Source organism: Chroicocephalus ridibundus, chromosome 2 (assembly GCF_963924245.1).
Source record: "Chroicocephalus ridibundus chromosome 2, bChrRid1.1, whole genome shotgun sequence".
Lineage (NCBI taxonomy): Eukaryota > Metazoa > Chordata > Aves > Charadriiformes > Laridae > Chroicocephalus > Chroicocephalus ridibundus.
The window spans coordinates 97900414-97922622 of record NC_086285.1 but is presented as its reverse complement, the minus strand read 5'-3'; the positions used below and the strand labels follow the sequence as shown (position 1 = coordinate 97922622).

General features: G+C 37.4%; 1 protein-coding gene across 2 annotated transcripts in view; it reads left to right on the top strand.

Moving 5' to 3' along the window:
• TMEM245 (transmembrane protein 245) overlaps positions 1 to 22209 on the top strand; it is a 93898-nt gene that overhangs the window by 5526 nt on the left and 66163 nt on the right. For both annotated transcript variants that reach the window (XM_063326270.1, XM_063326269.1), the window contains exons 2-6: positions 6724 to 6841; positions 8119 to 8220; positions 9134 to 9241; positions 15209 to 15421; positions 20476 to 20645. In XM_063326270.1, coding sequence (XP_063182340.1) covers positions 6724 to 6841; positions 8119 to 8220; positions 9134 to 9241; positions 15209 to 15421; positions 20476 to 20645 — 711 coding nt within the window. The remainder of the gene's footprint in view (positions 1 to 6723; positions 6842 to 8118; positions 8221 to 9133; positions 9242 to 15208; positions 15422 to 20475; positions 20646 to 22209) is intronic.

The following is a 22209-nucleotide window of genomic DNA, read 5'->3' as shown; positions in this document are numbered from 1 at the left end:
AAGTTATTGGTCAGGGTCAGAACTGTGTACTCGTGTGTATGTCAGTGTATTTTTATCTTTCTGACTGTACTAGGTACAACTCGTTTGGTTGTAGTGGCTAGCATGTATTTAAAGGACCTAATCAACCCTTTCCTCACTACAGTGCTGGGCAAATCTGGAAATACCATTTGCCACGACCATTGTATTGGAATATTGTCAAAGTAGGTGGTGTCTGTTTTGGCCGGTTGACTGTCTGCTCCCTGTCAGGGAAGCTGTCAAATGTCCTCCAGGGAAACCTCCATTTGTGTTGGCACCAGATGTCAGCAGTCCCTAAAGTAACCCTTGCAGACTGAAATTCTCAAACATGCTGCTTGGCAAACATTTTGGGACACAGGTTCCAAGATGGTTGGCTTCCACAGTGCTACTGAATGCTACCTCTGGAGGCAAAAAAGCATCTACATTTTGTCAAGTTCACTTTGGGGCAATTTCTCTTCTGGCAAAGGAAAGGGTTAAGTTTGACTATAATGTTGGAATAACTATAAAAGAGAAAAACACAGTTCTGATTTTTGAGTTACATATAATTCCTATTTTTTTAATATTTCAGATAGGGTTTGGGTTTTGGGGTGTTTCTTATTTCTTCCCTTTCTTCTTAGAGCAGGGTTGCAGGTTTCTAAAACGTGTCCAGCATAAGAAAAAAACCCCACACCTGAAAAAGCCCTTAAGTATTTTTTTTCTGCTGTTTATAATCTTTCATTATTTGGTATTATGGCTTATAAATTATACAGCTTATCTTACCAAAACCACAGGTTTTGGTTTGTTTTCACAACTTGGTAGAGACCAACTGTGTAGAGACCACAATGTAGCCTATTTAAAAACAGGATGAGGAGGGGCAGACTGAGATGTTGATAGTGTTTTCTTTTCCACCTTTGTGTTTCCCTTCCACACCCATCCTCAGTTTTGGGAGAACGTGCTGTGAGGTACCTTTCTTCAAAAGGCTCGTGAGCTTTCTTAGATTTATATGTATGAACTGCAGCCCCAGGCAACTAAGCGGACAGTAGCCTTGAACCTAATGATATATACTACATAAAGTTAGGGTTTTTTTTGGTATTTATGTGTGTTATTTGAACACAATGATACTTCTTTTTCTAACACCTCTGACAGGAATGCTTGTCGTGGAACTGTCCAGCAGTTTTAATTGTGCTCTCTCTAATAAAGGAAGAAGGTGAAGAAGTTGTGTATGTTGAGGAGCCGTCTCTTGTGAAAGTGTCATCATGAAGCATGTCAGAGGAGTAGTGCTCTGTCTGCAGGGAGAGAATTCGATATGCTCTGAAAAACACCTTTTCACAAGTGAATTTCGAAAAGTTTGACTTCTGAGTAGTGTTTTTCTTAACGGAGTTTCTCCTAAATAACTTTTTTTTATTAAGACAGGAAAAGTGAACTAAAGGAGGAGCATTTTCAACGTCCATAGCTGCAGTCTTCTGGATATCTTGGATGTAATGGATTTCCTTAAATTCACAGTGTAGGAGATGTTGTGGGACACACTGAAAATACTTTTAACCCGTGTGGGGCGGTGTTGATTTTGATGGTCAGTTCCCCCCTGCCCCAAGGTTCCAGTTACAACTTCATACTTTTGTCCCTTCAAAAAGGGGTAGTCTTGCTAAACACCAGGCTTCTGTTTCAGGTGGTTTAGCAATCTGTGTGTGTTAATGCCAAACATGGATATATGTCACAATTGGGGATTCAAGAAGAAACAGAACTGGTAAGCTGTTCTAGTCCTTTGGGCTTAGGACAAGGAATAGCCCAGTCTGCTAGGTTTATGCTTACTTGTGTTCACTTAGGAAAAAAAAAAATCAGGATGTCCTTTACCTGCTTAGGTAAATGACTGCTTCCTTAGTGAAGGGAAGAGGTGGTTGAGTTTGCTTTGAGGTGGGCAATAGTAGTGTTAGTGTGATTAGTTGATTTTGGGTTTTTTTTTTGGTTTTGTATCTGTTTGACAAAGCCTGTCTCCATGCTAAATGAAGGGCAGTTGAACTTTCTTCATTCTGCCGAATGCTGCACATTGTGGGATATTTCCTTTTGTGTACTGTGGAATATACAGTGGAGCCACATGGAATTAATTTTGATTCTGAAAGTTGGAATCAAAGTGACATTTTCATAATTCCTCATCTGCCTCCTTATTATCTTTTTTTATTGTTTAGAAAAGCGTTTTCAAATGAACAGACAGATAAACACTGTGATGTTCGTAGTGTCAAAAAATTGGGCTTTTGGCAATGTATTTAATGCCTTGTATCACTTCCTTTTTCAAGTCCAACACTGTTCAGCTCAGCTTTTGTGGTAGGTTCATTTTCCTTCAATGATCTGCAGCACCACTGAGGAGGAAGAGGTAGAAATAATGAACTGCTTTTAAAAGATCCCTTCTTCAACCAGCTTCACTCAGTGCAGCACTGTTTTAAAGTTTGCAAAAGTATCATGTGAATGTTTGGTTAATGTTTTTGAGGATTTCCTATTTTAAGAAAAACTAATAAAAATCTCTCTTTCCAAATGAATAATTTATTTTTAAGTGTTAAAGGGAAGTGGTGACATAGTTAGGACTCTTTTGTTTGGTCACGACCCTGAAACAAAATGGAAAATGGGACATTGCTTGAATTGGATCCAAAGTTTCATCGAACAGCTTTAAATATGTCAATTAAAAAATCCCAAACCAAAACAAACCCTAAAAAACTTTGTGTATTTCCAAGTGAAAAAGAGCAGCCTGGAAAAACCCAACACTTTGAAATGGCAAAGGGAGAGGGTAGAGCTACAACTAGAAAATGAAAGGGTTGAAACATGCCATTTGGTAAGTCCTGACTTGTTAAAAACTGGAAACTTTTGGAAGGTTGGCAGGGCACATATCAAAAGAAGTAACTGTTGGTTATTCTGCTTAGTCTTCACTCTTGCTTTTAGCATGGAGTGGTTTACGTGAAGCGGGTAAGAAATGTGTTCGCTGCTGGTTGTTGCATTGTTGAGGCAACATTCCAAGGAAGGAATGACAGCTTTGGCCAGTGAGGAGCTGCTTTTGTTTATTCCACTACAGGAATATGTTTCAGTTGCCCTGTTGTTATCTCTGTGAGCCTGTTTAGCTACGACTGAATTAGATTGTAAACTCTTAGGGTTTTTTCTGGGTGGTTTTTGATCAGTTTAGGGAGCTTGTGCCAGGTGGATGAACATTGAAGCCAGTGTGTGGAAGAGGTGGGAGTGCCTGACTGGCAGTGGCAGAGAATGAGGTGCCGCTTTCAATAGCAGTGAGCTATTACATGAGCTCATCTGTAAAACCTCTCCCTTAGAGATCAACTTGCTGATAGGAAAAAAAGGGAGTGAACTGTGTAAATAAAGAATTTTACTCTTCAATATATATCAATCTAAATGTTGTCAAGAGTTGAGTAGTAAGAAAGAGTTTGTTCTCATGAAAAAATCACACCAAGGCCAAGAGTGTCTCAGGTTTTCAAACTGTCTCAACTTTAATTGTAACTGGAAACAGACTTTCAGTAACATTGGTGGTATGGTCATGCTGATAAATCCTAGGCTCTCCAACACTGAAATTTGAAAGAAAAATCAAAACACTGAAGCAAATGCTTGAGTTTAACATAAAAGCTGCATCTGTCTGTGGTGGAGTTTTGCCACGAATTGGCAGTTTAAAGAGACCTGAAGCCCTTCAGACTTGCCTAAACGGCTCTAAATCTGGCCTTGTAAATTTACCTCTGTAACCCAAAAGTGGATACTGAAGACCAACAAGTTGCACTGTAATCTTACAGCTATTTGCTCAGGGAAGCAGGCAGTCTTACTTTTTATGTCTAAAGGCAAAACAACATTTTGTTCAATTTGGGAGGGGTGCTACAAAATGCAAAGGGGGTGTGAGAAGTGAGGTCTTTGCTGTCTGCTCGGACAACGAAGATGAGTGAGGGAAGGAAGCAGAAGTAAAGCTTACAGGATTAAGCCATCCTAAAATTCTGATAATGGGAGTTGTGCATGTCTGTAAATATTAATTGTGCATTATGTGAAATGTGTGTATTAATTACCTGGTTAGCTGTATGCTCCTATAAATCAAATTTATAGGTGTTTTGGTTTAGCGTGGAATTTGTATCCATTCTAGTTTCAGTGCAATAATTACAGTAGCTTAATTTTAATGAAAGTAGCCAGTGTCTTTTATTCTTCATTTCCGTGGTGTCAGTTTTGAGATGGACATATAATAGTAAAGAGGCTATTAATATTCTCATGCGCTTGTAGCCAAAACCTTTGGAGATGGTTCAGAAAAAAAGTGTGAAAGGTTATATAACATGCATTTAAATGGTTAAGGGGGGAAAAAAAAAAGGTAGGCTGATGCCAAGTTAATATGGGATGAAATCCTAGTCCATGTCAATTTAAGTTAATTTGCTTTGGCAGTTGCTTTCAGCTATGAATTGTTGGAAGTAGGCTACCCAAGTTAGAGAAGTAGGCTACCCTAGTTCCCATGCAGTGTATTTCTTGCAGCATGGGGAAGTGCTTGGCTATAACATCAACCAGTAAGGAACTGATTACTCCATGGTGTCACTGAAATTAAACATCTTGCACCAGTGAATTGACTACATGTTTTTTTTTTTTTTTTACAATTTAACATTTTTTTCAGAATTGTTATTGTTTGCTCTCCAAAACAAGATGTCTTGTTTACTTTAAAATAAGCTACTTTTCTCTGTTGAATAGAAATAAGAAATACTTCTACTTGGATCATTTGCTAAGCTTTTAGAAATGAGAATTGGTGAATTGTTGTAACTTACAACACAAAAAAATAATTGAATCCTAAACTTGAAATGCTAGCTTCTAGTTCAGCTACATGCATGGCTAAAGTCAACACATTGTTTTGCTTTGTTGGTTGTTAAACATAGGCCTGTTAGCCTCCTACTTTTGGCATATTTGTAATCAGAAAGTTTAATTTATTGAACTTCCTGAGTCTCCTATTTGTAATTTATCATTACATTTAAAAGCTAAAGAGAAAAATTGACTTGATGCTGGAATATTTATCATAAAAAGACGCTTTGTGGCTGATGTTAGGGAGTAGGATAGCATCTTCATGCCGAGTTATCTCTTGCAATTACAATTATGCTGTAATATGCCTTGTGAACGAGTTTGTTTCAAACCTCTGCTGTTAGAGTGCTGCATTGTGTTTCAGATCAAAATTTTGCGTTTTTTTCTTCAAGATTTTAGTCTTAATGTCTAAGAGTTGTGTTAGTTTTAGACATTTGTCTTGAGTCCACATTGGTCTATAAGCATTATGCAGCTCTGTTGATGCAAAACTAGAGATAGATAGCAGTGAAAAGCTGGACTGATCAGCTTTGATGAGAGAGATTAGTATGAAAAGGGTATATACATTTGTTTACATTTCTTAAGCGATTTTAAATTACCTTGTGTGTTACGAGCACTCCCTCTGAAGTTAAGGGGGTTCATCACTGCTTGTCTGCTGAATTCAGTACAATTAACATTTCCTCTATGCCAATTAGGGACGTGGGAGTAGTCACGTAAACCTACTTTCACAAGGACTGTTGCTTCTTCAGTGAGAGTCATATAGTGCAGAGTAAAGAGGTGAAAGCTCTTTCAGTGTCTTCTGTCTAATTGCCTGGTTTGTGTCTCTGCCAGCGCGTTCTTACTTATTACAGTGACACGTGATTCAGCAAATGCTGCTAATAGAAGTTCTGTTTACACTTTATTGGCATTTATGGATTTGTAAGGGTAAGTTTGAAGGTGTCGTTAACTGGTTATGGATAGGGAATGTTTGTTGACTTTGGGCCAGAAGTGTCAGGAATTTTTGTGGTTTGGTTTTTTTTTTTTAATTATACTTTTTAAAAAAAAATGCAATACTGAATTTTTATTTTTACAGGTTTTCATACCTCTTTTATTTCACATCTGCTAAGTAGCAGCCTTTTGCCTCCTCTTACCTGTTCTGGTTTCTGTTTTCTTCTTTTCAGCATTTTCCAGCTCAAATTCTTCATTGCAAGATTCTTAATTAGAATTCTCTATTGTGATTTACCCAATGAGCAGAGTTGCAGAATGCTGTTAGAAACAGCATAACCAAAATGACCACATCTGCCTCTCGATATGTTGTCACAGACATTTTTCTGTCTCTTCAGTGTTTTTAGTTAAATATTTGATAAAATTACATGTCACATGTCATTTAAAGGCATGACTGTTTTGTGGACCAAGACTGCTGAGAAGCAGCAGTTTTTGTTGTGACTCTTAATGACTGCCTTTGGCTTAAAACCCCCTTTGTGTCTTTGGACTGGAACGGAGGAGGGGGCACGCTGCTCTGTGCTGGAATAAGTGATGCTCTGCTGGCTTTGCCTTCCTGTGGCCTCTGCTGGTGGCCCTGTTTCATTTAGATTCTCACCTTTCAATAGCAGTTCCAGAGTAATTGTTTGGTCTCAGCTGCAAAAACATCTTCTGTCAGGGTTTGTGTCCAGCAAAGCGTGTATACTCCCTCACGTTAGAACTGTACTAGAGGCTCTAGCCTGTCCTTACACTTCGCACAGACTTTACATTTCTCTTACATGGAGCAAAACTCCTGTAATTAATTGACAGTTCTGAAATGTAGGCTGCTTAAAGAATTAAGAACCTGACTTTGGTTCTCTCAGTATGGCAGTTGGGGGGGTGCGTGCATGTGTGTGCATGCACATATATCAGAATATCTCTGTATTGTATTTGAGTATGTATACATACCTGTGTATCTCTTTCTTAAAGATATGGACGTTGGTAGTTGGTTACCTGCTGATGGTTTCATTCAAGTGGAATATAAGCACTGAACGTTACTTAAAAGCAGTCTCTGTCCCTGTCTGGATTATGCTGCTATTTCACTTAGGTAAGTAACAAGAAGTTATTATGCTAAAGAGTCCCCTGGGATTCTGTTTTCTTGCAAACAAAGCTGCTCACTTGCTCTTCTGCTAAATCTTTATAACGGAGTCTTAGCTGAGATGCAGGCTGTTTTCTCTGCTCAGAAATTCTGGCTGCATGTGGCCAGCAGGAGTGTTGGAGTTTGGAATGGAAAGGCAAGAAGATGCTGAGCAACGTGTGTCTCCCGCTTCTCCTGCCCAGTTTGTGTTTCCCATGGTTTTCCCTTATTTAGTTCTTGCAGTCGCAAGCCTGGTACAGGCTCCCTGGCAGTAGGGAAGGGCTGGGGCCACATGTGGGTGGGATTTACACTTTCACTTGTGATGATTTTTAATTTTATTATTTTCTTGAGAGCCTGCCATTGGTCAAGGCTGAAGCTGTAAAATGCATTTAATAGTAGTAATAGAAGCAAACAAAAACAACAACCAGTAGTCAACGAGCATGTCAATACGATATCAACAATATAAAATAAATTTGCAGGTAATTTATATGATCTGTTAATACAAATGTAAGAGTATAGTAATCTATTAGTACTAGATTTATTTTACATATTTAATATAAAAGATTACCAGATTGTATTATGAGAGTTTATGATGGAAGTGTTATGCAGATCATAGAAGACAATCCTGATGGAAAGTTTCACAGCGTACTTCATGATTTAGTTTGCTTTAGCAGCAGGTTTCAAGGGTTGTTCTGACCGTGCGAGGACACTTCCCTGAGGTTTTAAGCTGTGCATAATGACTTTGCATTTGCTTACATTTTGACAGTCTTTTATTTGCTGGAAGTACTAGCTGAAAAGCCAAAAGCCAAGAAGGCACTGCTTGATGCCACTCTGTGGAGATCTAACATAAATAGAGATGTTGGGGGGGAGACTTGATTTGTCTCTGATATTGAAAATGGCTTTATTTTGTCTGTATTTTTGTATAATCTTTCATGTTGTTTTTAAAATTGTTCTCCAAAGTATATCGGCATAAAGTCACTGAAGTTAGGAACAGTAACAACTTGGTTTATTCATTGAGAAACTTTTCACTTGTTTTTTCTATTCTTCCTTTCTGTGATTATAGAAAATTGTTTGCTTTATGACACTTGTTAGTTTCTGCCCAGATTGTTCTTTGTTGTTGTGGTGCCTTTCTTGGTTTTGCTAAATGTAGAGTTAATTAATGGCGTAATTTTTCTTGTTTAAAAAACAAAACAAAACAAACAAAAAACCAAACAACAAACAAAACAACACAACCCTGTATCTTCCAGCTTCTGTGGCAGGCTCCTGGAGGATTCCTGTGTTTCTGGTTATAGTTGTTCTGATGACGGTAGGCATGTTGCATGAACAGCAGAATGGAAAGGAGTCTTCTGGTAAGCAATGAGTCACTATTTCTTTTATTGTTGGAGGCGAAAGTTCTATAAAGTCAAGTGGAAGAATCTGGACCATATTCCTGTAAATTCAGTATCATATGCATTACAAGATTTTTAGTATGTTTGTTTCAAATCGGGTTACGCATGCTGAAGTCAATCTTTGATACTTTACAGAAAATCTTTGCAGTGGACTGGGGTTTGTTTTCCATAGCGAAGTAGTGACTCTCATTATCAAGCCTGATTGCTTAAGTTTACAGAATCCTGCATGTAGTTACAAGCCCAGGAAATTTGAAATCGGAGGCTAATTTTGAAAGAAAGGAGCAATATGGGTTTAGTAGCTCCTATAATATTGAGTATGAGAGAAACTGAGACAACTCCATCGAACAAGTTTTATATCCAGCCATTTGTTTTTAAAATACCAGTTTCTTAAAAGTATGGTTTATGTTTAGGCTTTGAGGAAAAATAGGTTTTGCTTGTTGTGAGTTAGTTTCGCACAAAAGCAAATGTCAGGCATTCCTTTCTAGTACTAGCTGTATGATCATTTGGGGAAACTTTTTCCTGTCTTGCTGTTTTAGTTTTCTTGAAAGTCATCATAATCTTTGTTTGTAAAATTGATTATCCTTTTTAGAGGTTTTTTAGATTAAGCAGACTGCCAGCAACTGCAAATGACTTGGTCTGTAGCAGTTCATTATCAAGGAAAGTGTCAGGCAAATAACTGGTGTTTTCTAATATTAAAATTAATAGCACTCATTCCTGTTTGATCGTATTGACTACATATAATACATGTTAAAAACTAACAGTGTCTGTCCATGTAATTTATGTTGCTTTACAGCTTTGGTAGATATCAAGCAACAAGTAAAATATTTTAAGACTTAAGCTTTTCATTGTTTACATGCACTTATATATTTCACAGGGGCAGAGCTTCCTGGTCAGATGATTTCCATTGCTGCTTCAACAATTGCCATGGCGATTTCAATGACAGAAGATGAGTCCAGTAATGAGCGTTCCTCACAACCCTCAGGTGACTGAATACTCTGTAAGAAAACATTTGAATTTGCTCTAAGGGCATGAAATTGGAGGGAATTAAGAACGAATTTCAAAATGGTCCCTATCCTCTTCATCCTGTACAGAATAGCACATTTATACTTACCTTGTGAAACTTGTTTATCTGTTTTTAGAAACGTTAAGGCGACAATAATATAAAACCTGTCTTTCAAATGAATAGTTTATATGGCTGTCTTCACATTTAGAAGGCCTGACCAGAAGAATTCATGGGTTTTTTTTCAGAGTGAGGGCATGTTTGTATACGCACTGGATTTCTGGACCAGGTACAGACAGACTGGAATAATTCTTGTGTGCATCACAGTGACAAAAAAACCTTTGGTCTGTTTAACTATGGCATGCTCAAAGTCTTTCCTGCAGTCAGTTTACTTGCCGTTGTAGCTTGAATCACGATACTTTCACTTGCATTAACGTAGCCAGAAATCTGTAAGAAATGGCTTAAAAGAATTGCAAAAAAGGTGTTTAGATCACCGCTTTTGAACCTTACCATCATTTTTCTGGGTAGGCCTTTGATGGAATGCAATACTTGAAAAATAAGCTGTTATGGAGATCTCTGGAAATTAAAAGGTTTCATCCATTTTCTACAAGTAGAGAAAATAGGTCATTCCGTTGCACAGAATGTGAACTTCCAAAACTTGAATTTGAAATCAGCCGTGTCTAAGAGTCATCTGCTTCAAGACAGTACGTTCTTAATATTGTCTGTAGTGTGTAAATTGTGCTCCAGAGGAGGAAACAGCGATTGTGGAGGAGAGAATGCTTTGAGCATGCGGCATTAAAAACTTCTGTCTAAAGGCAGAAGTTTTAGTTCCTGAAACTAAAAAGTTACATTGGCCACCAGGTGAAACGGTGTAGAACAAGCTCTTCAGAAATCTTCTGATGAAATGTAAACAAGCTTCCTAATTTTAAATATGTCAATGTAAGCTGTGCATGCAAATATGCTTAATTTTTAAATATTAAAAGGGCAGCTCTAGGCAACTTATCTTTGTTTCTACATTTTACGTGAGTATCATCAAAATAATTGTAAAACCCTATGGGCATATGTCCAGAAATTTGAGAACCAAGCATCAGGGTGACAGTTTTCTTATATTGCCATCTCTAATTTTTAATTTTGGAAATGAGATTATTTTTTTTAGCTGAATTTTTAACATCTTGCCAAGCAACAGTCTCCCATAAATATTCTATGTAAGTGGTTGTGTTCTTGTTTGTTGCTTGTGGTTTGGGGTTTTTTAACTTACCAGTTTTAATTTTTTTCTCTTCTTTAAGACTTTTTTTTTCTTTTTACAAGTTGTGACCTCTCTTGGCCAAAAGAAAACTACGGCAGTTCTACAAATGTGTCTTTGTAGTGAATGTTTTTTGACTTATTTTCTTGAGACAGTTAACCAGATGAGTTTTTTGTCTTGCAGATTCTGTTGTTGTTTTCCTTCGTAGCAGGAAAAGAATATGGAGTTTCCTGTTTACTCCTAACAATAGTTCAAATAATTCTGTAACAGTCTGTTTGAAATTAGCATTCTATTCTGTGATATTGTTAAGTGTCCTTTTGGTCATCTTTGGTTTGGATCTTCTGTGTGAATGGGGATGAAACATTGTTCTTGAATGGTGAAAGGTTTAACTGGCAGGGTTAAGAAACTGCAGCTTTGTGGTTTTCATCTGTAGTGATTTTTGGATGTTTTGTTATCTTGCTTTGGAACTTGTAATGTAACACACATCTATTTTATGAGAAGTTTAAGATTTTGAAAGTTTTCACACCTTCAGCCAGGTGGACAGCAGACTTCAAGAGGAGATCTTCCTTAGATCTCTTGTAAATATGTCAGTGGTTGTCAAGGTTGATTAATTGTCAGTAGCAATAATAATGTTTAATCAATTATAGAACAATCAATGCTTCATATTTTTACTGTTCTCCTTGTGCTAAAATTTTTAATGAAAAAAGCAGGAAAGGAAATAAGCTGTATTGATTTTATAGGTTTTTCTGAACACTCATGTTTTTCTTTATTTTGTTGTTGAGTTTAGTGTTGAGGGTGAGGAGTTTAATTATTCCAGGTGAAGGTGGTCTAAGTTGTTGTCCTTCCTAGTGTCCCAAGTCTTTCCAGACTATACAGCAAATGTGAAGTCTGCAACTTAAGAAGCAGATACCACTGCAGTATTTTGTTATTGGCCTTGTAGGCAAGATTCTATTGTCTTGTTGGCTTTGAATATCATAGATACTGAAATCCTTCATTGTAGTCATGCCTTTTACCTTTCTTCTCCCCCCCTGACTTTTTCTCAAAAAAAAAAAACAACCCCAAAAAAACCAACAAAAAAACCCCTCAACCACACAACTATTTTTCCCTTGAAATTACAGAAAAATGTGATTATTCATGAAGGAGTACCTTCATCCTGCTGTTCTGAGAGATTTTTTCATTAATAATAATAAAATCACTGTTTCATCTAACTCTGGAGATCTTATTCTGATACATGTAGAGATACAGACGCTTGCCTTCCTGTTTGTGCTGCTCTTCCTTTTCCTTTTAGTTAAGGAAGGGCAGGAGAATAATTCAAAATGCTGTGCTAACAAGAAGTTAACTTGACAGAGAATATATTGTGTAAAGAAAAGAATGTGTCTTAAGACAGTCTGGAGAATTGACTTTTTTTGTTGTTTTTATTATATTCAAATAGGTACTGTACATTCTGATTTTGCAAGAATTCTTTCCCATTTGGGAAAGGCTCTCATACTTTCATTAGTTGAACACAGAAAGGTGGTTTTCAGGTTTCATCTCTAAAAATATAATAAGGGACACTAAATGAGGTTTTACAGAACCCGAAGTTACTCTAAATCAATATTCTGATAGACCTTTTTTTCCTATTTGTGTCTACAAGGCACTCATGCCTGGCTTAACATGTATTACTGACAAAGTGTGACTTTTTTTTGTTTGCAAAGTTTGGTGGGGTTTTTGGGTGGATCAACTTTGTGAACTGAGTTATGATACAGAGCTAAACAGCAATTCTGATACTAAGGAGTCTTGTGTTTGTCACGGGGGAGAATACTGGCTCATTGGCAGTGCCAGTTTACTTTGGCTTAAAGTGCTGTGGAACTGCGTTCTGAAAAAGTTTTCTTGCCTTGGGATCCCCTCGGAGTTTTTGTCTTTTTTTTCTTCTTTTTTTTTTTTTTAATTATTTTCTTTTTTTTCCTGTTAGCTCTTTCCCATCTGTGTTTTACATTCCGTGTACAGTCTGCTTAAGTTAATAGGGAAACTGTAAGCGAATGAGGCAGTTCAATTGGTACTACTCTTAACATTACTGTTATTTAGTTTAGGTTTTCTTCATTGCAAAAATATGTTGATCCAATTTTTCATTACTGAAAGAAGGGGTAATGCTTTTTTCTTTGATAAAAGTGACTTTACTAAGGGCTTTAAGGGCAAAAAGTGTTTGATAACTTCAGTCTTGAGGCATAGCTTCCAGCATATTAAATTCCTTTGTTTTTTTTTCTATTTTGGCTTTTAGCATTTCCTTCCCTTTGATAAATACTTGAGTTTCTGCTTGTTGTCGTGTTACTTCTGTTTATTATATTAATTTTGGAGCAAACAAGTAAAAATAAAAGTTTTGTGTAAGTTGAATTGATTGGGGAAAATTCTCAATTATGGATATACTTCTTTCAAATTCGTGTTCCTTTAGCGCGTCTTCAGCTGGATCCATTTGTTTCTATTAGTACTCTTCTGCTTCATTAAAAATAGACAGAGAAGTACAGGGGAATAAGACACTGTCTATTTCTTCTGACAAAAACACTTTGTCATTTTAGGAAAGCTTCTGTTCACAGGTAATTTTCACTCCCCTTATGAAAAACGAACTCTTGTCTTTTTCTCCAAAGTGTAGTTTGTATATGATAGGGCTGGCCTTCATCCCTTTGAGATATGAACTGATTTTCCAAGGAGCACTCCATCTGAAGTTTCTGCTGCATTTAGCTGCTTACAGAATTCCTTCTTTCAGGCTGTGTGCTGCAATTCCTTTGGGAATATTCTGAAATTCCACCAAATACGTTACCAGCAACCAGCTGATGTTTGTGTCATCATCCCAGTGTCGGTCAATTGGGAGAATCAGTAGATCTACCTTACTGTATTAGTGTGGTGGAGAAGTGTTTAGAATCTCTAAAAATAGTTCCCCTTACTTGTAGAACACCAATGCAGATTTCTACACCAAAAGAAGAGTGTTCATCCAGTGTATGAAGCTGCAGAATTTGTCACTTACCACTACTGTACACGTATGACAAATCTGTCTTGGCTTTTTGTACATTCTAGCTATCATGCTTTAGGCTAGGAATGGCTTTAGTAATACGTGGCAGCTAAAAGCGCATGTGTGGGATGTGAGTTGTTTGACTGATATGCATGTAGTATATTGTAATACAGTTTTTACAGTAATTTTTCTTCGTGGGAGGAAAGTGGTTGGTGTTGATATGACACAAGTCCAGTGAAAGAGTTGTGTTCATTGCTTTCCTGCTACAATGTGTACCAACATAACAAATTGCCTTTTATTCTTCAGCATAGAGTAACTTCAGGTTTTCTTGTGTGTACATTCTTCTACCATGGCTGCAAATTTTGCTCAAGTAAAAGTGTGTGGGAAGGTGTGTGACAGGCTGAGAGAGCTGGGATTGTTCAGCCTGGAGAAGAGAAGGCTCCAGGGAGACCTTATTGCAGCCTTCCAGTACCCGAAGGGGGCCTGCAGGAAAGCTGGGGAGGGGCTGTTTGCAAGGGCATGTAGCAGTAGGACGAGGGGCAACGGCTTTAAACTAGAGCAGGGTAGGTTTAGATTAGACATTAGGATGAAGTTCTTTACTATAAGGGTGGTGAGACCCTGGAACAGGTTGCCCAGAGAGGTGGTGGAGGCCCCATCCCCGGAGACATTCAAGGCCAGGCTTGATGAGGCTCTGAGCAACCTGGTCTAGTTGAAGATGTCCCTGCTTACTGCAGGGGGGTTGAGCTAGATGACCTTTAAAGGTCTTTTCCAGCCCAACACATTCTACGATTCTATGAAGTGTGTGCTTTTCGCCACCAGCATGAGGCCTCAGTAAAAGTTAATACTGGTGTTCTCAGGGATAGAGTCTATATACTGCGACTGAAGATGGGTTTGGTCTCACCCATACTAGTCTGATACTAGGCAGGTGCACCAGCGCAAAAGTTAAATAAATAATTTACTATGTTCTCTCTACAAGAATTTTAATTTGGACACAATATTTTTGCCTGAAATGACTATTTACTGTTTGTTTATAGGTGCCTTTAACACACCAGTTGATGTTTTTAAAATTCAATTTCATATTTTTGAATTTACAAATGAGAGAATGACATTTGTTACCCACTAATTTACGCTTGCTGTTGTTACTAAAACAGTGTGAGTGTTATGTTTGTAATGTGAGTGTTCACAAAAAGAAAATGTGTAGTAGGAAATTTGTAAGATACAAGCTTCCTCTTCAATGTCTGCTGTATTTTTTTTGTTTTGTTTAAATGAGCTTTGTGCAAATCTAAGATTTCTTTTTAAGTACTTGAAGTAGAGAGAAATCAAAGATTTCTTTTATAGATTTCTTCTAGCAGTGAATTACACTTTGAGTTTTTCAGGGTTTTATGGTTATTTTATAAAATATATTTGGCTTGTAATTTATCTGCAGTAACAGGAAGCCTCTTAGAGGCTGTGGCATCTTTTCTTCTCTCCTTCTCCTGGTACTGCTTGGCATGGTGTTGCATGATATGGGAGAGTTTACACAGCCCTGTTCTAGCTTTTCAAAATTCAGATCAGTGCCAAGGCTGTCTCTATCTTTTAGGGAATTTAACAAAAAACCGAAACCAAACAAAAAAAACCCTCACAACAAAAAAAAGGTTAATTTGGGACTAGGGAGCATATTTGGTTCTGTGTTGAATGTTAATATGATAATTTCCACTTCTTTGTTTGCATTTGTTTGTTTTAGGAACAACCGAAGGTGATCAGCCTCCACATGCTTCATCATCTTTCTCCTCCTCTTCATCGTCTTCTGGGAGCAGACAAAGACCTGAGATAGGGTCTTTTCTTAGAAAAAAGAAAACTAGTGATATCTACTTTGTTGCACTTGTGTGGGCCATTGTCATTGTCCAGATCTGGCTAAATTTCTGGATTGTGCAGCTCTTGCCAGTGCCTTTTGCAGGTAATAATCCAATTACTAGAAATGTATGTTAAATGATGACTTTGGGTAGCCTTAGGCATTGTGTTAAATAAAATAGAAGGAAAGGCTTTAGACTTGTATGAGTTTTAAATTAAAACTTTTTCAATATTTTTTGTTAAGAACATAATGATGTTATTGAACATTATTATGTTTTTGGTGAATTGTAGCTTCAAATAGCAAGATTGATGTGTGCTGTCTGTTATCATGTAGCGGACAACTCTGTAGAATTGCTTTGTCTGTTGAATATTGTAGCTACCTGAAATAATTTAGTGCTGTTGTAAGAATACTTTTGGCTTGGAGTACTTTGTTTTTCTTCCTCTTGATGTCTTGTCTTTCATGTTTTTGCACCTGTAGATAAAGAATATTTTAGCTGTTATTCAGTACTGAAGTACAGCTCATGCTAACTTTTAATTTCCATTAAAAATGGGTTGTTAGGCTCTGTGGACAAGTCACAAGATAAATTTTATTCTAATTAGCTCTGGGGTTAATTAGCTTTTGTTGTTTCACATGTACATGCATCTGTTCTCTTATATATCAAGCAAGAATGGAGTAGTTACGAGAGCTATCTAAGGAGGTTATTTTAAAACTGGGTACCACTTTTTCGAACACTTTTTTGGGGGGTTAATAGGGAAGATGGTAACTCTGGAAATATGCGTAAGTTACTATGAATCTGAAGGCATTTCCTCCCATCTCCCTACTGTAAACAAAGTGAGTTTCCTAATTTGCTTGGATTTTCTCTAAGCTTCGGTTAAAACACTAATTTTCAGCATTTTTTAATGTATCTAACACTTAAATGTAGCTATTTTCCCTTTTATTCAAGTGTGGTGGGTTGGCCCCAGGTGGTGGCCAAGTACCCACAGAGCCACTATCTCTTTTCCTGGCTTCTGGTGTGAGCTCATCCATGGTGAGCCGTCATACCCTTTGGGGAGGTACCACCTCAGGTGTCTCCTCATCCCTAGGCCATGGTCTGTTCAAGAGGTGTACCTGTTCCAGAATGGGTCCTCCACAGGCCACGGTCTCTCGGAGCGGTGTGCCTGCTCCACCATGCAGCACTTCTACTCCTGTGGCCTTTTTATTTCCTTTCTCTATCCCTTTGTTCCCCATTCTTCTCTCATCACTTCTTATGTGTTCCCTCCTCTTCTCCGTCTCTACTGTGTTCTGCCCTTTCTTAAGTATATTTTCAGAGGCACCACACCTCTGCCTGGTGGGCTCAGCTTTGGCCTCTGCTGGGTCTATTGTGGAGCCAGCTGGAACTGACCGTGCCTGGCACAGGGCAGCCCCTGGTCTCTCCCCATTGAGGCCACCTCAGCGGCCACCCTGCTACCAAAACCTTGCAATTTACACCCAACACACAAAGCCATTATAAACTGTCTGGTTGTGGAAATCTAGAAATCATGATTCCCGTGGGGCCATGCTTACAGGTTTGAGGGGCTCTGGACTCTGAGAGGCATAGGGAAAGGAACAACTGCACATTTGGTTGTGGCACTGTAGTAGGAGCTAAAGGGTAATATGATGCTTAGGCATATAAATCGCTAAATACAGGCTAAGAGGAGAAAGGGCTTTGATCTTTGTTTCATTTCAGTGTAGTTGCTACAGAAGAAACTGCCCCGTTTTGGTGTCTGGGCATCGTGGGAAATGGTGAAGGCAGGTTGGATGTAGTTCATAAATGCATTGTGAAAATGATAAAGGGATTAGAAAATCAATTTTAGACTTACTAGAAGCAGAGCTTATGTGCCTTAATTCATTGAAGAGAAAAGTGAAGGAGTGACTTAACCACTGTTTAGAAATACCTACTTGGGTGGGAGGAAAAACGGGTGCAACAGTTTTGCAGTTAGGCAGACAGCAATGACTGGGTTTAAGCTTGAGCCAGACGAATCTAGATGAAGGTGCACATCCGTAACTGAAATGGATGAATACTCCTGCTGCCAGTTATTAGGTCTAAATTAGCTACCTGAACAATCAACTCATGCCAAAATAGAAATTAATTTTGAGAATATTTGTGACCTGTTGCCTTAGTGGTGACACTGGGCCATTAAGTGCTTTTTCTTGGCATATAACTGAATATATCTAGATCACTACAAAAATATTATGAAAAGGCAGTATAATAATGAACAGAGCCAAATGTAGAACAGTGGATCACAATAGATGTCAGAAGGTGAATGATGATGACCAGGACTGTTAAAAGAGAGGTGGTATTAAAAATATTTAGTAGTGGAAAATAGTAAGACTTCCAAAGCAAGTTTCTTTGCAACTTCTGGAGTTTAAGGAGACTAATAACTTAAGCACGTCTGAGACCTTAAGGAGAATGCTTCTAGTATGTGGAAAAAATAAAAACAAAACAAAACCCCACCCCTAAAACCTTAAATAAAAAGGTGTTAATTCCACTAGAGTTTATTATTGGTAGACGGGACTTCGTGAAGTAGCATTTAGATCATTAGAAGCATATTGGTATAATTAATGTTTTTCCTTGAATGCATTTGTACTTTGGTAGAATGAGATGCTCTTTTAAAATTGCTTAATGTAGAGGGTGGAAAAATTATACAGTAATTATACCATAAAATGAAAAGATGAAGAAAATGACTTTTGAATTCAAAAGCTAAGCAATAAACTAGGTTGTAGAACACTTGTAGCATTTTGTTCAGTGATGTGAGCCTGGGAATCCTGTTGCTGTCTCTTTTTAAGATCTTTCATTTACTTCCTTGCTTGTTCGGTTGCATCCTTTTTTGAGTTCTTTTTTTGTCTTCAGGTTATTTTCTACTTCGTGGAGATGTTTGGAATTTCTTACAATGCAGCCTTTCTCTTCTTTTGTTCACGTCTTTCTAGTAACAGCCATCCTTTAGCTTATTCACTCTTGCCTCTTTTTAACCTAATGTAATTACAGCTGTGTGATTGATTGTAGCACCTCCTGGCATCAGCTTTGCAAAGAGAGTGCACTCACTTATTTTAGAAGATATTATTTAAACACTTATTTAAAAATAATAGCAGAAGGTTAGAATGCCATTTCAGGTATGTTGTTCACCTTATAAAATGCAAGCTTGCCCTGGTTTGCTGAGCAGCAGTTTGTGTATTTACCATGAGTTTCATTTCATCATACAAAACTTCAGCCTGCAACTTAGGTGCTGGCACTCGCACTGTATTTTCTCCTTTTTTGCATTTTTGCCACGTGATCTTGATTATTAGGTTAATCTATTTCTTCAAGAGAATAAATCCCCTATTTGCCACGTGGTGGTGCCAGAGGGTAAGTAAACCAAATGTCAGCAAATTGTTGAATGAGCTCTCCGTGGGCAAGAATGTAAATTATTACAAGTGGCTTACAGATAGTAGACTTTTGTGGAACTTTGATAAATGCCCTGTGGATATTAAAAGTTAATCTTTCGGCTATGTATGTCATTTTACACATCTCCAAGCATGATGTGAATTTTTGAGGACGAGGGAATTATTGTGGTGTTGATGTGTGGCAGTAACTAATGAATCTAGTTTGGAGAATAGTCTTTCTTAATAAAGAAAAGCTGTATTAAAGGACACTTAAATGTAATGATGGGGAATTTGGTATCAAATGTTGCTATAAATACAATATAATTGGAGAAATGCTGCTGTCGTTTTCACAGAAAGTTACTTTACTGTGTAAGTAGAATTTTTAACACTGACTGTAATTTTTGATCTACATGTGACATTCACTGTTACTAAATTCTGGTTTAAAAAAAATTAGAAAATAGAATTATGTGATTCTGTTGCTAATAGTTTCACTTTGTTTTCCATTAGAACCATATTTTTCAGTATTTGGGGATGCTGTATAGTTTTGTTTAGAGGTTGGTGTATCAGTAGTTCACGGCAGGACTGGGTTGTGAGACCTGGTCTGTCGATGTGTTTTGTAATGATGTTTTTGTGACATCATTACTCCAGTAATGCACTCCAGAGTGCATCAATACTCCAGTAAAATCACTTGTAATAGAAATCTGTGTTTATAATGTGAATTAACTAACTCCTCTATTCTGATGTTAAATTCGATAGTAGCTTTGGAAGATTACTTACTAAAGGTCTGTTAGCTTCAAAGGAAGGTTTCATATGTATCATGCTTTTTTGCTTTTACATTCCTGATTGTGATGATTCACAAGTTTTGCATGTGTACTCAGTAAATGAGGGAGAGAAGTGACATCGCAGAATAGGAACCATAAACCTTATGCAAAAGTCTCTGGGCTTTATTTCATGGCGAGTAAACAGACATGAGCTTTTATTTCTGTAACTGTAATGCTAGACATTTCTAGTGTTGTTAAGAGGTTCTTTATTTTACAGTGGATATATGTTAGAGTGTTGGAGAAAAGCTGTTTGTGGTAGCAAAATGCTGCTTTTTTGGGGGGCAAAAAAGTTGTAAATATTTCTTCTGTTGTCTGGTTTTGAGCAGCAGTATGGATTTTTCTGAAGCTTTGTGTGATCATCTTCCTGCTGAGATAAAAAGCTGATAATAATGTTTTTGACGTTTAAAAGCAAAACTGATCAGTAGTTGTATTTCAGTTGAAGGTTTAAATTAACACTTCTTTACTGTAAAGTTATGCATGATCTGCTGTCTGTTCTTAAAGGAAAGATACAACTTTAACAGTATAGAAGGCCTAAACCTTAAGAACCGAGGCTGAAAACTCGGGTTTATATGTAACATACTGTTAAGTTCTGAATCTGGTATTTTATGTGTAGTCTGGCGTGGTGTATTTGTGAAGATGTGATAACTCCACTGTATTGGAATCATGGAATGCCACCTGCTTATCCCAAGCCTTGCTGAAGTGTCTTAGCTGCTTAATTGGGCAGCGCGTAGGCATCTTTCTTCTGCTGCCATCTCAATTCCATGTGGATAAGTATGGCTGTAAAGCAAATGAGGATATTAGTACTAAAATAACTTGAAAATTCTGAAAGTGGTTTCTGATGGGAGATAAAACTCAATAATATTTTTCTTTTTTTGTAGGTCTTTCAGAACGGAATAGATGCGTAGTCTTGTGGTGCTCCTCTGAAATCTCTAATACTTGATTTCCTTCTTGTGGTTACAGTTTGGGCACTTAAAAAACTTGTGGTTCATTTCGGAGTTTTGAACTTCATGGCAAACCATTGCAAAAGTTGGTGGCAACTTGTTGAAAATTTTGTGAAGGAACGTCAGGAAGCTCTTGCTCCACGGCCCATCAGAGGGCTCGGAAGAGTCATGCTAAAGCTTGACAGTAAGGTATTTCTACTTATTTCCTTAAGCAACCTGAAAGTTTGTTTTATTCTCTGTTCACTGTTTGCTGAGATGCTTTAATTTTAAAATAAATGTCTGTCACTAATGGACGCGTCTCTCATGTAAAACTATATCTGTTTTATGGTGTATTTTAAACCATGTCTCTTCTGTCACTATTCACACTTAAGTACACATTTAAACTTTGTTAAATGATTGCATGCAAAGCTTGACGGAAGTCACTTAAATGTTGAGTTAGCTTTAGAAGATTCCTTATGTGAGTAAGGCAAACTTCTCATGGTTCAGTCATCTTACCTGATTACAAAGATTTTGAAGTTAAACTTAATGAGCTTTAATCTGAAGGATGAGATGTTCTTACTTTTGTTGTGAAAACTTAATTTCAAAACAAACTTATTTTATTCTGTAAGTAGGGCCTGAGCTAGTTCAAACACATTTGTTTATGTTGTGTGGAAGTATAGTTGTTTAACACAATGGTATGGTGGTACAGAAGAATTCTTCTCTGTCAGAGAAGAATTATGTGAGATAAGGTACTTGGGAAGTGCCATAGAATTAGGCTTCTGAGCTTCCCTCCTTTCTCCCCCACTCAAAATGTGCCCACATTTGCATTCCAAATTTCAGAGTTGTAAAGCTTCATAAAATTTATAAAGGCTCCTCTATTCAGAGTTGTAAGTTTTGACTTAACCTGATAGATTATTTTGTTTGTAAAAGCTATGCCAGTGTGTAAGAATGTGCTTTCTGTAACTGAGTTGCTGAAGTATTCTCTGCTTTAGAAAAAGTCATTACCTCAAAGCTTCTGTAACTGAAGAGCTGAACCCTGTAAGTACATTTGTCAGAGCATCTGTACCTCGGCAGATCCGTCTGCAGTTTATAGCTCTGAATTCCTATAGGAAAAGGAAGAGCTTAAGCCCACAGCTAATGGGTAAACGGATGTCAAAAGGTCAACAAAAGCATTAAAGTGGCTGTAGGAAATAAGTAACAGTGTCACAGAGGAAGAATTTGAAAAAGGAAAAGCCTTTCAGAATACAGCTATGAACAAGATAAAGGGAGTTTCCAAAGGCAGTGGGAAATATTAACATGTTAGGATAAAAGCTTACATTATACAAAGCTTTTTGTTAAAAGCTTTTGTTTTGTAAGTAAGACAACTATAGACACAATATTGTATGTATTGTATTTCATGAGTTGTCAAGTTTAGTATCCTTGTATTGCATAACTATATGACACGGTATCCTTCCTAATTCCATTAAGTCTTTTCTCCTTAAAGAAGGTAGGGCTTTTGTCGTATTGTGCAGCAGAACTTCCCACTCCTCAGCTTAAATGTATTTAAGGTCAGTTTATATTCATGTTCTTGTCTAAGCAAAAGAACAGCGTTGGCATAACTCATTTCTCCATCTCCCCTCTCCCCCCATTTTTTAGGTCATAGTCATATTCCTTCTGAGTCTGTGCTGTGTGTATTAAAGCAATTCAAGCTCTTCCAGCCTTTATAAGAAAGACACTAGATACTCTGCATGACCGTTGTCCTTGTTTGTGCCTGTTCTAATTAGAGTTCACCTGG